Source organism: Pelophylax lessonae, assembly GCF_965119305.1.
Source record: "Pelophylax lessonae genome assembly, chromosome: 4".
In the NCBI taxonomy this organism is placed as follows: domain Eukaryota; kingdom Metazoa; phylum Chordata; class Amphibia; order Anura; family Ranidae; genus Pelophylax; species Pelophylax lessonae.
The window spans coordinates 645492884-645507655 of NC_138771.1; the positions used below are offsets into that span (position 1 = coordinate 645492884).

A 14772-nucleotide genomic window follows, 5' to 3' on the forward strand; every position below is an offset into this window, starting at 1 on the left:
GCAAAATATCAACCAAAACATCTGCTTCGCTCCTCCAGTACTTCTCCCTTGCCTCTCCCATCCTCTTCAGCTCCTTATTCCAATAAGTTTGATTATATCCTATTCTGTCTACCTTCAGGTGATCCCTGAAAACGTATATTTTGAGGGAAGAATATAATGCCTCCCATACCTTTCGCACTCAACCCATCACTGCACAATTACCACCTTTTGTATAATGTTACCCTCTCTTTGGATTGTAAATTCTCATGTGCAGGGTCCCCCTTACCCTCTTGTCTTATATAGTATTGGAGATGTACTGTCTTCTTTTACTTTTGAAAGTATTTCCCAAACTGTCAGTGGTATATAAATACTATTTTATACTCATAATAAATATCTACTCCTGATAGCCTAGACTGTTGTCATTGGAAAAAGTTTCCCTATTGTAATATTTATCTATTTTTGTTCTCGTGATAATCAAATATATTGAATTCTCCCTCACTTTTAATTCTGGTGACAGTGGTCACTAGGACAAATAAAGAGAGGGGATCTCCCATACGGGGACACGGACAGAAAGACAAAAACTACCAAGGGTTCAAACCTTTCACAACTCTATCTAAAACTAAACAAAAACAAAAAAAGGGCTTTAGTTACTCTGTAAGATTATTTCTAATTTTTTTATTTTAGATTTTGCAAATTATTGTTAAACTTTATAATATTTAAATGTATATTTTCTATTATGACACAGATCATGCTTAAAAGTAATATTACAACAATATCCTTTATGGGATTTCATAATATGGGCAAATTTAACCTTTTCGTCTTCTCCCTAATCCTTATTATATATTGTGCAGCAATCTGTGGAAACCTCCTAATCATCATGCTGGTGTCCTACAGCAAAACCCTCCATTCCCCCATGTACTTCTTCCTCACCCAGCTGTCTGTATCTGATATCATATTGATTACCGATATTGCTCCTAACATGCTTAATATTGTACTACATGAGCAGACTTCCATATCTTTCCCTGGATGCATCACACAGCTTTATTTTTTTGCTTTATCAGAGACATTTGAATGTTTTCTTCTGACAGTGATGTCCTACGACCGCTATCTAGCCATTTGTTATCCTCTGCATTATGTCTCCATTATGAGTCGAGCTCTTTGCATTACATTTGTTTTTGTAGGCTGGCTATTAAGTAGTTCTGTAACATCCTTTATAATACATGGTGTGTGTTCATTAGAATTCTGTGGGCCAAATACTATTGACCAATTCTTCTGTGATTTTTATCCTGTGATGAAACTTTCTTGCTCAGACACATCCATTGTCCAGATGGAATCTACATTGCTTTGCACTGCAGTCATAGTCTTGCCATTCCTCTTGATAGTACTTTCATATATATACATTGCTTTAACTATATTAAAGATTTCGTCCATTTCAGGGAGACTGAAAACCTTTTCTACTTGCAGCTCCCATCTGACAGTTGTGTCTATATTTTATGGGACTCTAATCTCCATGTATGTCCTTCCAAATGAAGGGCAGTCACAGATGATCAGTAAAATACTGTCTCTATTGTACACAGTGTTTACTCCTTTTATAAACCCTTTTATATACAGTTTGAGGAATAAAGACATCAAAAAGGCTTTAGGGTTTATAATGCATAATAAAAAAAGACTGTGAGGCTTTTGCAAAAAAATAAATAAATAAATAACAATAATAATAAAATACCTGCTACCTTAAGAATAAGACAATGAATCCTAACCTTTCCTGGTGCCTGGGCTGCTGGTCACTGCATTGTTTATGGGTACAGTTTGGGCACATCATGGGATCCATTCAAATCTGAGATATCCAATGCCAGGACTTTGGGCCCCAATGATTACCAACATAGTGGCCAGTGGGAGGGGTTTGGAGAAACTAATGGAGCTTTATTTCCCAGTGCCACCCCTTTATTAGGACCTCCCTGGTTCTAGGTTTTTGGAGCAGAGACATTTGGTCCAGTTATTTTTAATTTTATCCAACATTGGTATCTGTTAAGTCTGGTACACATGATGATAAAATCAGATAAAAAAAATGCTTTTGGAGCAATCGTCAAATAATCTGATTGTCTGCACACAGCTTTCGAGAGCCGAACACCACAAGTTCATACAAAAATATCCGATGGGACACCGATGAAATTTTTTCTCTTAAGATAAAAGCACAAATTATTTTTGTGTAATTAGTATAATGTTTGTAAAAAAATAAAAAAATAAATAAAAAATAATTAAAACAAAAGAATACATTACTGTACAATAAAATACATTGCATCACTTTTGAAGTTGTTTTCTGTCATACAAGAATTTTTGTAACTTTAGTAACCTATTTGTTTTTGATATGAGACTAGCATGCAAAAAAAAAAGAAAAAAGAAAGAAAAAGGACGATAATTTGTCCAATATTCTTATTGTGTGAATTAGGTTTTATTTTTCACATGTTCACTGTTATTGTCATTTTTATACTTGCTTTGTTGTGTGTTATACAAATAAATATTCCTTCTTCAGCCTTGGTGTCTCAAAAGATGTAGTGTTGCCAGGAAGGTCATTGGCATCCAGAAATAGGGGACCAAAACTTTAGGGGGTCAGCACTACATTTGATACTAAGCCACACCTAATTATATATAAACCTTCCATATCAGGTGCAATGCGTCAACATCCTTTGTGCCCCCATTGTAAAAGCAAAAGAGGTCAATATGTCATTAGTCCCCACTTGTTAATGGATTAGATGTCCAAAGGTCAGGACAGGGAATCCCTCATAACTCGAACGTGTACTAATCAAGGGGTTATTTGTACCCCTTGGTTGGATTGCCATGTGCTTAGATTAAAATAGAATTCCTACTAAAACCTACTAAACCAAACTTAAAAATTCTCCCTCTTCCTCCTAAAACCCAAGTTGACTATAACCTGTGTAAGAAAGATGTGCATACTTACCTATTTTAGCCTGCTCTGGTATGGTCGTGTGTTCTGGTTACCCTGTGTGAGTAAGTGACAGCTGCAAGGGAGAGGAGAAAGTGCCAACAACAGATGGACCTTTATTTATTTATGGGTCATGCCACCACTCCTAGTCATTACCAGACACTGTCAAGCACTATTCCCATTCCTCTGCAGCTGCCAATGACTGACACATGGGACCATGTGATCTGGAAGGGGTTACATTAGGTAAGAATATACATATTTTTTGCACAGGTTAGTCAACAAAGGTGTTAGGAGGGGAGGAGCATTTTTTAATTCGTTGGGCTTCAGTTGAAATTCTACTTTAACCACTTTAGCCCCAGAAGATTTCACCCCCTTCCTGACCAGAGCCTTTTTTTAAATTTGGCACTGCACTACTTTTATAGAGCTTTCTTTTGGTGGTACTTGATCACCACTGGGATTTTTATTTATTTTTGTAAACTAAAAAAGACTGACAATTTTGAAAAAAATATATTTTCTACTTCTTGTTATAAAAAAATATTTAATAAATTCAATTTTTGTCATAATTTTAGGCCAAAATGTGCTTAGCTATATGTCTTTGGTAAAAAAAAAAAATCTCAATAAGCGTATATTTATTAGTTTGCGCAAAAGTTATAGCGTCTACAAATTATGGGACATATACTGGAATTTACACAGCTTTTACTTTCTGACTGTCTATCTCATTTCTTAAGGGTGCTATAATGGCAGGTCAGTATAAAACCCTCCAAATGACCCCTTTTTGGAAAGTAGACACCCCAAGGAATTAGCTGAGAGGCATGTTGAGCCCATTGAATATTTAATTTTTTTGTCACAAGTGTTTGAAAAATGACAAAAAAACGAAAACTAATTTTATACAAAGTTATCACTGAAATTATATATTGCTCACACATGCCATGGGTATATGTGGAATTACACCACAAAATATATTCTGCTGCTTCTCCTGAGTATGGGGATACCCCATGTGTGAGCCTAGCCACGTATAGGACCCTGAAAAACAGTCACTGCCTTCAGGATTCCAAAGGGCGTAATGTGCTCATTTCACTTTCTCACTACTCCACTAAATTACCCATTTTCGGAAAGTAGACACCCCAGGGTATTTGCTAAGAGGCATGTTAAATCCATGGAATATGTTATGTTTTGCCACAAGTTTCTGGAAAATAACATTTATTTTTTCTTATACAAAGTTGTCACCTAAATTATATATTGCTCAAACATGTCATGGGTATATGATGTGGAAATACACCCCAAAATACATTATGCTGCTCCTCCTGAGTATGTGAGACTTTTTAGTAGTCTAGCCGCATACAGGAGTCAGGACCCCAAAAACCAATCACCTCCTTCAGACTTTCTAAGGGCATGAATTGCTCATTTCACTTCCTAACTACCTATCACAGTTTTGGAGGCCATGAAATTCCAAGATAGCACAAACCCCCCCCCCCAAATTACCCCTTTTCAGAAAGTAGACACCCCGAGGTATTTGCAAAGAGGCATGGTGAGTATTTTACGCCTCTCATTTATTTCGGAAATTGACGAAAGAAAATTAAAATGTATTTTTTCTTTTCTTTCTCAATTTTCAAACCTTTGTGATAATAAGTAGAATCTGCAAAATACTAAACATGCCTCTTAGCAAATATCTTTGGGTGTATAATTTCGAAAATAGGGGTCATTTGGGGGGGGGGGGTTGTTTTATCTTGGCATTTCAGGACCTCCAAAACTGTGATGGGTAGTGAGGAAGTGAAATGAGAAATTTACACCCTTAGAAAGCCTGAAGGCGATGATTGGTTTTCGGGTTTCTGTAAACGACTGCCAAAAAGTCTCACAAATGTAGTATCCCCATACTCAGGAGAAGCAGCAGAATGTATTTTGGGGTGTAATTCCACATATACCCAAGGCATCTTTGAGCAATATATCATTTAAATGACAACTTTGTGTAAAAAAAGAAAACAAAAAAAAAACATTTTGTCATTTTCTAGAAAATTGTGGCAAAACATTAAATTCTCCGTGGACTCAACATGCCTCTCAGCAAATAGCTTGTGGTGTCTAATTTCTTAAAAAGGGTCATGGGGGGGGGGGTTGTGCTATCTTGGCATTTCAGGGCCTCCGAAACTGTGATAGTGAAGAAGTGAAATTAGCAATTTACGCATTTACGCCCTTAGAAAGCCTGAAGGCAGTGATTGAATTTTGGGGCAATGGTTTGGTGGTGAATTGGCGCAAGAAGAGGTCTCAAAAAAAAAAAAAGTCTGGTCCTGGGGACCCGGGGGAGGGGGAGAAGGGAGAAGGGAAACACCAAGGGTGGGGGGACCCCCAAACAGTTCAGGGGGTAGCTGTCCACTGTAGCGGCTGCCAGCGGAAGAGACAGAAGAGATCTCTGGGGGGAGACAAGAGGGAAGACAGCGCAGCACCTTCTAAGTGCAGCAAGACATTTATTGAAGTATGTGCAGCAGTATTACACTCACATTTAGTCGGTGAATAAGATGCAGTTAGTCAAGTAATGTTGATCATCAGGAGCATCACTGGAGCGGGTCCTGGTGGTGGAGGCAGTGGATCCCGGTGAGAGCGGCAGGGGGTTCCTCCGTGTGTACAGGGATGGCCTCGGTGGTGTCCGTGGGCTCCTCGTCAACTGGTGGAACGCTGGCACTCGTGGGTCCTGGGATCCTGAAGTCACTCCTGGCAGTGATGCGGGATGCTACGGCGACGCGTTATCGGAGCATGCGCTCCTTCCTCAGGCCGTGGATGCACCATGTTTGGACAGGGCATTTATGCAGTGATAAGGACGGTGGCTCAGGGGAGGCAAAAAGCATGGCTTGAAAGTCTGCAATAGGTGGAATATCGGTGTTTGGCCACTAGGTGGGGTGTGTGGGTACACAAACTGATGTGGTTAAATGCATGGGGAGGGGAATAACAGACCATGTGGGAAACTATAGTGTAATAGGACCGTAGTTGAAAACTGAAAAGGGGGGGGTTTTGTTTTGGGGGGTTTTTTTCACTGGGAGGGATGGAGATGACAAGGGAGGGGGGGTTTTGGGGGGATTATGTGTATAAGTGTCACGGATATGTGTTGCTATGTGTATGGTGCTATGGGATAAGAATAGGGTACATGGTTTGGGCACGGGGACATATTGGGGGGGGGAGGGGAGGGGAAGGACATGTTGGGTGTTGGGGGGGGGTGGAGGAGGGGAAGATGTGATGTAAAAAAAAAAAAAAAACGCATGTACAATAACTGGGGATGGTTTTGGTTGTAGCTGTTTTGGGGGGGGGGGGGGGGGGTTGTGGGGGTTGTTTGTTTTCACGGGCAGTTTGATCCGGGGGGGGGGATTGGAAGGGTGGTGTGTTGTCTTAACAAAAAAAAAAAAAAACGCACAAATCAATAAGTATCAAATCCGAACTTTTGCAACAGGCGATGGGGGGGGGGTATGGCTGGGGATGGTTTTGGTTGTGGTTGTTTGGGGGGGAGGGAAGGGTTGTGGGGGTTTTTTATTTTCACGGGCGGTTTAATCCGGGGGGGGGGGTTTAGTGGGGGGCGTGGAAAGAAGGTGGGTGGGGTGCATGGAGAAGCATTACAGTAAGGTGTTGGTTTCTATTTCCTCGTTAAGGCCTCCAGGCGCGAGGGTGTCAAGTGTGTAGATCCAGAACGTTTCTCTGCGACAAAGTCGCTTGTAACGTTCAGTTTGTGGGAATGAGTTGGGGATGGACTCGATGACCCAGACACGCAGACCTGTGGACGATTTCTCATGGTGTTCGGCAAAATGTCTGGGCACACTATGTTTGTCTTTTCCGGCCTCGACTAGGCGGCGGTGTTCGCCAAACCGCTTTCTTAGGGTCCGGATGGTTCTCCCTACATAGAACTGGCCACAAGGGCAGGTGAGGCAGTAGATCACGTATTCGGATGAGCAGTTGTGGAAGTGTTTGATGGTGTATGTTTTGCCTTTTACGTTGAATTCTTTTTGTCCATGTTGTATGTGCTTGCAGGTGAGGCAAAGGGCTTTGCGGCATTGATACATCCCAACAAGTGGGATGAGGCATAGGGTGGCTGTGGGGGTTTTTTGTTCTTGTTTTAGTTTGCTCGGTGCTACAAGAGTTTTGATGCTTCTGGCCTTTCGGTAGGATACCTTAGGCTTTGGGGGGATGGTGGATTTTAGGTGGGGATCTTCCAATAGGATGGGCCAGTGTTTGGTGAGGATCTGTTCCATTCTGCGAAATTTGACATGGAATTGGGTGGTGAAGCGTATGGGCTGTGTTGTGGGTGCGTCTTTGGGGGTGGGGGCAGGGATGTTTGTGTACTGGGAGTAAGCTTCATTGATGAGGGGTTGGGGGTAACCTTTTTCAACAAATTTTTGGGTTAGCAGGCCGCTCTGTTCGGTGTAGTCATGTTCTTTGGTGCAATTTCTTCTGAGTCGGCAGAATTGGCTTTTGGGGATATTTGAGATCCATCTTGGGTGGTGGCAGCTTTGGAAGTGTAGGAAAGAATTGCCCGCAGTGGGCTTGGTGTAATTCTTGGCCAATATGTGTTTGTCTTGGTGGTATAATAGGAGGTCTAAAAAGGCGAGTTCTGTGGGGTTGCATACTGAGGTGAATGAGAGGTTGTAAGTGTTGTTATTGCAGTGGTTGACGAACAGTTGGAAGAGAGGCTCGGGGCCGTCCCAGATGACAATGATGTCATCTATGTATCGACCGTAGTAGATGATGTTGGCGGCGAACGGATTATTGTGCCAAATGTGGTTGGTTTCCCAATAACCCATGGTGAGGTTGGCATAGCTAGGGGCAAAATTAGCCCCCATAGCTGTGCCATTGACCTGGAGGAAAAACTTACCATTGAATTCAAAGTAGTTTTTTTGGAGGCAGAATTCTGTGGCTTTGCTGATGAAGTTGGCTTGTTGAGGGTTGATGGTGGGATCGTCCATGAGGAAGTGGGTAACGGCTCTGAGGCCTATGTCATGGGGGATGGAGGTATATAGAGAGTTGACATCAAGGGATGATTCCCAGGAGTAGTGGGAGAGTTGTTCAAGGAGGTACACTCCGTCTCTGATGTATGCTGGGAGGTTTTGGGCTAGGGGTTGGAGGAATTGGTCAACGTATTGGGAGAAGGGGCTGGTTAGGCTGTCCATGGCGGCTACTATGGGCCTGCCAGGGGGGTTGGTGGAATTTTTGTGAATCTTGGGAATGTGGTAAAAATATGGTGTGGCAAAAAAATCCTTAATGAAAAATGCCAGTTCATGTTTATTGATTATGCCGGCCTCATGTGCCTGCATAATCAATAAACATGAACTGGCATTTCATATGTCCCCGTGCCCAAACCATGTACCCTATTCTTATCCCATAGCACCATACACACAGCAACACACAGCAACACATATCCGTGACACTTATACACATAATCCCCCCAAAACCCCCCCTCCCTTGTCATCTCCATCCCTCCCAGTGAAAAAACCCCCCAAAACAAACCCCCCCCCCTTTTCAGTTTTCAACTACGGTCCTATTACACTATAGTTTCCCACATGGTCTGTTATTCCCCTCCCCATGCATTTAACCACATCAATTTGTGTACCCACACACCCCACCTAGTGGCCAAACACCGATATTCCACTTATTGCAGACTTTCAAGCCATGCTTTTTGCCTCCCCTGAGCCACCGTCCTTATCACTGCATAAATGCCCTGTCCAAACATGGTGCATCCACGGCCTGAGGAAGGAGCGCATGCTCCGATAACGCGTCACCGTAGCATCCCGCATCACTGCCAGGAGTGACTTCAGGATCCCAGGACCCACGAGTGCCAGCGTTCCACCAGTTGACGAGGAGCCCACGGACACCACCGAGGCCATCCCTGTACACACGGAGGAACCCCCTGCCGCTCTCACCGGGATCCACTGCCTCCACCACCAGGACCCGCTCCAGTGATGCTCCTGATGATCAACATTACTTGACTAACTGCATCTTATTCACCGACTAAATGTGAGTGTAATACTGCTGCACATACTTCAATAAATGTCTTGCTGCACTTAGAAGGAGCTGCGCTGTCTTCCCTCTTATTGAATTTTGGGGTCCTGTATATGACCAGACTGCCAAAAGGTCTCACATATGTGGTATTCCAATACTCATGAGAAGCAGCAGAATGTATTTTGGGGGGGGGGGGGGTAATTCCATATATACCCATAGCATGTGTGAGCAAGATATAATTTATGTGACAACTATGTGTTAAAAAAAAATATTTTCCATAAAGAGCAAACTGGATTCATTCCCTGCCGACAAGCCGGAGACAACGTGCGCAGGGCTATACACTTAACCTATCTCGCACGTCGTCGTAACATCCCTGCCTGCTTTGTCTCCCTTGACATTAGAAAAGCATTTAACTCCCTCTCCTGGTCCTACTTACAAACCGTATTACACAGATGGGGTTTTGGCCCTCGCTTTCTCTCTTGGATATCATCGCTCTATTCTTGTCCGTCAGCGTTTGTCCGCTACGCAGGCTTCCGCTCATCCCCCTTCCCTATTCGGTCTGGCACTAGGCAAGGCTGCCCTTTATCTCCCCTCCTCTTCGCACTAGCAATAGAGGCCCTAGCACACAAAATCTGTGCCAATCCTGACATAAAAGGACTTGAATTTGGGGGCTTCCACCACAAACTGTGTCTCTTTGCGGACGACATCCTCTTGTTCCTTACGTCCCCTCTCATTTCGGTACCCAACCTCCTCGCTACCCTGCCCCAGTTCGCACACCTTTCAGGCCTGACTGTTAACCCTGGTAAGTCGCGTGCTCTCAATGTTTCTCTGCCCCCTTCTCTCCTTTCACAACTACGTGCGGTGCTCCCCTTCTCCTGGGCGCAGCACTCCCTACCATACCTGGGGATTAAGTTGATGGCGGACCCGCTGGAGCTGTTTTCGGCTAACTACCCCCCCATGCTTCGTCATCTCACGAACTTGATGACATCTTGATCCTCCATACCTCTAGCCTGGATGGGGCGCATCACTGTTGCTAAGATGGCCATTCTGCCTAAGATTCTGTATCTCTTCTGTGTGCTCCCGATTAATGTCCCCTCTTACTACCTTCGCCAGCTTCAGCGACGCACCTTCACATATGTCTGGGGCAAGTCTAGACCTAGAGTACCCTGCAGAACACTCTTTCTCCACAAACTCCGAGGCGGCCTAGGCCTCCCACACTTTACCAAATACTACCAGGCAGCCCAGCTGGCCCAACTACCCAAGTGGCATGCCACCTGCGAAGTCCCACTCTGGGTATCCCTGGAAACGGTTGGTGGACATACTGGGTGCCTTTGCTGTAATACTATCAGCTGGGCTTCCATTATGCCCCCAATTACCTTTCAGGAGGGATGGGCCACCTCCAGGCTCACCTGCCCCCTATCTATCCATTAGCTTGCATGTGCTCCCACTGTGGAGACTCTTTAAAATTCATTAGAGTTAGGACTGCAGGTAACAGGGAGCCTTGACGTGGCCCTGCAGCTTTCACATGCGTTTGCAAATGTGTGCTAACTAAACCCCTGTATTGACGCAAACTGTTAGACAGGCCAATTTGGTTGGTAAGCAGACTGGTTGGCAAATTGAACTGTGAATTTTACCTTTGTTTGTTTCATGTGCGTTGCCCTTCCATGTGTTCTTTGCTATGAAGGCCAGTTATAGGTGGGGGCAGAGGCCATTTTCTTTGTTGTATATGTGTACTGGTGTGTGGACATACTGGGTGCCTTTTCTGTAATACTATCAGCTGGGCTTCCATTATGCCCCCAATTACCTTTCAGGAGGGATGGGCCACCTCCAGGCTCACCTGCCCCCTATCTATCCATTAGCTTGCATGTGCTCCCACTGTGGAGACTCTTTAAAATTCATTAGAGTTAGGACTGCAGGTATCAGGGAGCCTTGACGTGGCCCTGCAGCTTTCACATGCGTTTGCAAATGTGTGCTAACTAAACCCCTGTATTGACGCAAACTGTTAGACAGGCCAATTTGGTTGGTAAGCAGACTGGTTGGCAAATTGAACTGGGAATTTTACCTTTGTTTGTTCCATCTCTAATCCCGTCATGCGCCACTCCCTACGTCTCTGGGACACCCTTAAATTCAAATTCAAGCTACAATCACCACACAACCTGCTGCTTTCCTTTCTACGCAACCCATCCTTTCTCCCGGCCTGAGAATCCCCCTCGTCCTTCCGACACTGGACGTCAGCTGGTCTACTTTGGGCACACATTCTGATAGCATCCGACACTATTAAGCCTTTCTCTACGCTTTGTGAGTCACACCACCTACGGAGCTCTGAGATTTTCCGCTACCTCCAACTAAAACACTTTTATGCCAATTGCATCCACACTGACTCTTCTCTGCCCACCATGACAGCTTTTGAACATACCTGCCACCGTGACCCACACACCCGGGGCCTCATTTCCCAGCTGTACTCCAGACTCACGGACTCCCCTGACAACACCCCCCCCCACTTATGCTGCTAAATGGGAACAGGATCTGGGGTCCTCCTTAGATACTGAGGCCTGGGCTAAGATCTGGCAAGTGACAAAAGCGGCCTCCCAAAATATAGTTGCCTTGGAAACCAATTACAAAGTGCTGATGCGGTGGTACTTGGTACCCTCACGTATTGCAAAATTCCTACCCTCCCACTCTTCCACATGCTTCCTAGGCTGCCCGGAGGCGGGCACACACATGCACATCTGGTGGACTTGCCCACTAGTAAAAATCTTCTGGCAAGCTGTCTTCCAAATCCTCTCTACCTTGATGGCTGAATCAATCGCACCTGACCCCCTCTTTGCGTTACTCAATGTGAAGCCGGACACTGTATCTAACTCTAAGCACAAACTATTCCTCCAAGTCACCACAGCAGCCAAACAAACCATTGCAAGAGCATGGAAGTCCCCGCACCTCTCCTTGCCTGAGGTCAAGCAGCGGGTCACTACAGCCATGATACACGGTTCTAATAGATAAAATAGACAAGGGGGGCGTGGCTTGGCACCGGACCCGAATGGCCGCAAGATAGAGAAGCTCTCTGCACTGGGGGACAAACTTTGAGATTTTAGGTGTCTTCTCCTCATCCCACAATGGTTAGATCGGGTCGCAGTGCCTCTGCCAATCGTGTGCCATCCGACCAGGGCACCCAGATGTCTGGAAACATTCCTGCTCTTTTCCGGACCCAGCGAGAAGGCCTGCGAGCGGCCTCACCTTCTCCCGCGCCTAGCTCCTCAGACGTGCTGCCTGCCTCTCACACGCTACCTCTGTCTGGACACACCATGGCGACCCCGCTTCCAAGCCTGGCAGACCTACAGTCAGTAGCGGCTGACATCAAGAGCACTCTGGGCTCTGCCATCTCAGACCTCGCAGCGGAACTGCGATCAGTCACCGCAAGGCTGACTGATACAGAAAGATCTTCTGCCACTCAAGCCACTGCTATCAAACAACTCCAGCGGGCATCGGACTCCCACTCTGCCCATTTTATTGAGCTGAATCGCCACATAGAAGACCTTGATAATCGTGGCAGGAGGCACAACATCAGACTGCGTGGTCTCTCTGAATCTGTTGAACCCCCTGCCCTTACTCCCGCACTGACCGCCATTTTCAATGACCTTCTAGAGAGACCCGCAGACACCCCCATTGAATTTGAGCGGGTGCATCGCGCTCTGAGGCCGAGGGGGGGTGAATCTGATCCCCCGAGAGATGTCATAGCATGTCTAGTAAGTTATCCGGTAAAAGAAGCCATCCTCCGAAAGGCAAGAGCACGGGAACGTATATCATATGAAGGTACGGAGGTCAAGCTGTTTCAGGACCTTTCTGCCATTACACTGCAGAACCGCAGAGCTCTCCGTCCCCTCCTTGACTCACTCCGCACCAGAGGAATAACTTACAGGTGGCGTTTCCCATTTTGTCTCTCTGCCTCCTTTCGGGGAAGATCAGCATCTCTCCGAACCCCTGAAGATCTTCCTGCATTCTGTGAAGCCATGGATGTACCGCTCCTGGATCTACCAGACTGGTACAATGCCTTCTACACACCGGAACCCTGGGTATCTGTCACATCCTCCTCCACACCGAAGGCTCAGCGACATCGCCACAGGCGACACCAATCTCGCTCCAACTCTACACCAGCTCGTCAGCGGGGTGATCCACAACCCAGCCCACTCCGTCCACCGGATCATTAGAGGGAGCATCTAGACCTCTAATCCTGCAGTTTCCTCTAGCCGTGATGAATGCAATGTGAGTCCACCTTACTCATCCCACCTCTACACCCCCCCCCCCTTGTACTAACTCACTTGACCCGCTCACCCCTATTGTCGCCCCCGGTCCAGCTAACCGCCCTGATAATACTTACCTAACTACCGGCTGCTCTGAGCCCTGCTCTCATCCATCCCCTGGGACTTGCGCAAACACGCTGCTGACAGATCCCTGGATCATGCAAGGAGACAACTGCTGCTGGAATCCTTCCCTGCTCCATCCCCTCCCTCCCCTCTGCTCTCGCATACCGCCGGAGTCTTCGACTACCCTGATGAAGCTTAAAATCCCTGGACCTTTAGATCATAGCCCTGCTTACCGTATAGACTGCAAACCGACTGCCACGGGTCCCTCCCGGGACTGAATACACTCCTTCCTTGCACTACTTCCTCCCACTCACTACCCCGCCGGGCTCGAACGGTCCCGTATGCTGTCACGGAGGATACACTACACGGCCTGACAAGAGACTTTGCTTAAAGAAGACAACAGCACCCAACATACGGAAGGTGAATCTGGGGATGTGCAATTAACTCTGACTTTGGTTGTGTGTGGTAGGGTGGGGGGAGTGGGGAGATTAGATTGATCCCTTAACTTGCCTTGCACCTTCTTTGATAACTGCTCATCCTTCTACTCTCCCATCTTGCTCTCCCTGAAAGTTCTTCTTCTCCTTGAAAGTTCTTGTTCAGACTATACTATCCATCAACCGACTTAACTCTGTCTATCTGCCCCCCTCCTCTCCTATGCTACCCTTATCCCCTCCACGCGCACTAACCGGGTCCCTTACGTCCTCTGGATGTACGGGGGCGATGGGACCCCGGAATCCGCGTAGATCTTTGCCACCGGCAACTGCTCTCTACCCTTCACCCTAGTCCAGATGCTCTCACTGATCCCTCTATGTCTTCTTGCCCATACACCTATCATTATTTTATCTATTTATTCCCTCTTTTTTTTTTTTTTTATCTCCTCTTCTCCTTTCCTGGGGCGACCAACCACCCCCCAACTCCTATCCTGATCCTTACTCCTCTTCCGCTTCCCTGGAACTATGCGCTATATCCTGCAATGCTCTCTCTTTGCCTCTCTACCTTTGGTTCATGGAACCTTTTTACTGAATGTTACCAATCTATATATCCAATCCATATCACCATGAGGTGGACACACACTGTCTGATTTCACAATTAACAATGCTATTATACAGTTATGCACTATTACTATGTTACTGGGTTCTGCCCATACTGGGTTATGTTGTTCACTGACATTCCTAACTTGACATGACATTTCTGATCATCTTATGCTACCTTGTACATCAACAAGTTACACTTTTGTATTATGATATGCACTGTCATTTTTTTTTTTTTTTCTCTGAAATTTGTAGCTTTCGTTCTAATGCTTGGAATTCCTACAACTCTAAACCTTATCATCCACATCCCTGGCGGCCCCTAGGTAATGCACAGGAGACACCAATACTGCACTCGTCACTTGCTGTCCCCCGGTGCCGTGTAGTTTCACGGTTATTTGTTGTTCGTATCCAATCCCCTTCCCTCACAACACCAGTTGTCTGGGTCACTCCCAGACTCCTGCTGACCCCTAGCACTTTGTGCGTATCACCT

At 45.7% G+C, this 14772-nt stretch overlaps 1 protein-coding gene across 1 annotated transcript; it reads left to right on the forward strand.

Annotated features, from left to right (window-relative positions):
- Nucleotides 1–856: 856 nt before the first annotated feature.
- LOC309554744 (olfactory receptor 1468-like) lies at nucleotides 857–1654 on the forward strand (the record flags this gene model as incomplete). The annotated part of the gene is made up of 1 exon (XM_082256446.1): nucleotides 857–1654. One exon carries the CDS (start codon nucleotides 857–859, stop codon nucleotides 1652–1654), a length of 798 nt encoding a protein of 265 aa, XP_082112572.1.
- Between the last annotated feature and the right edge of the window lie 13118 nt (nucleotides 1655–14772).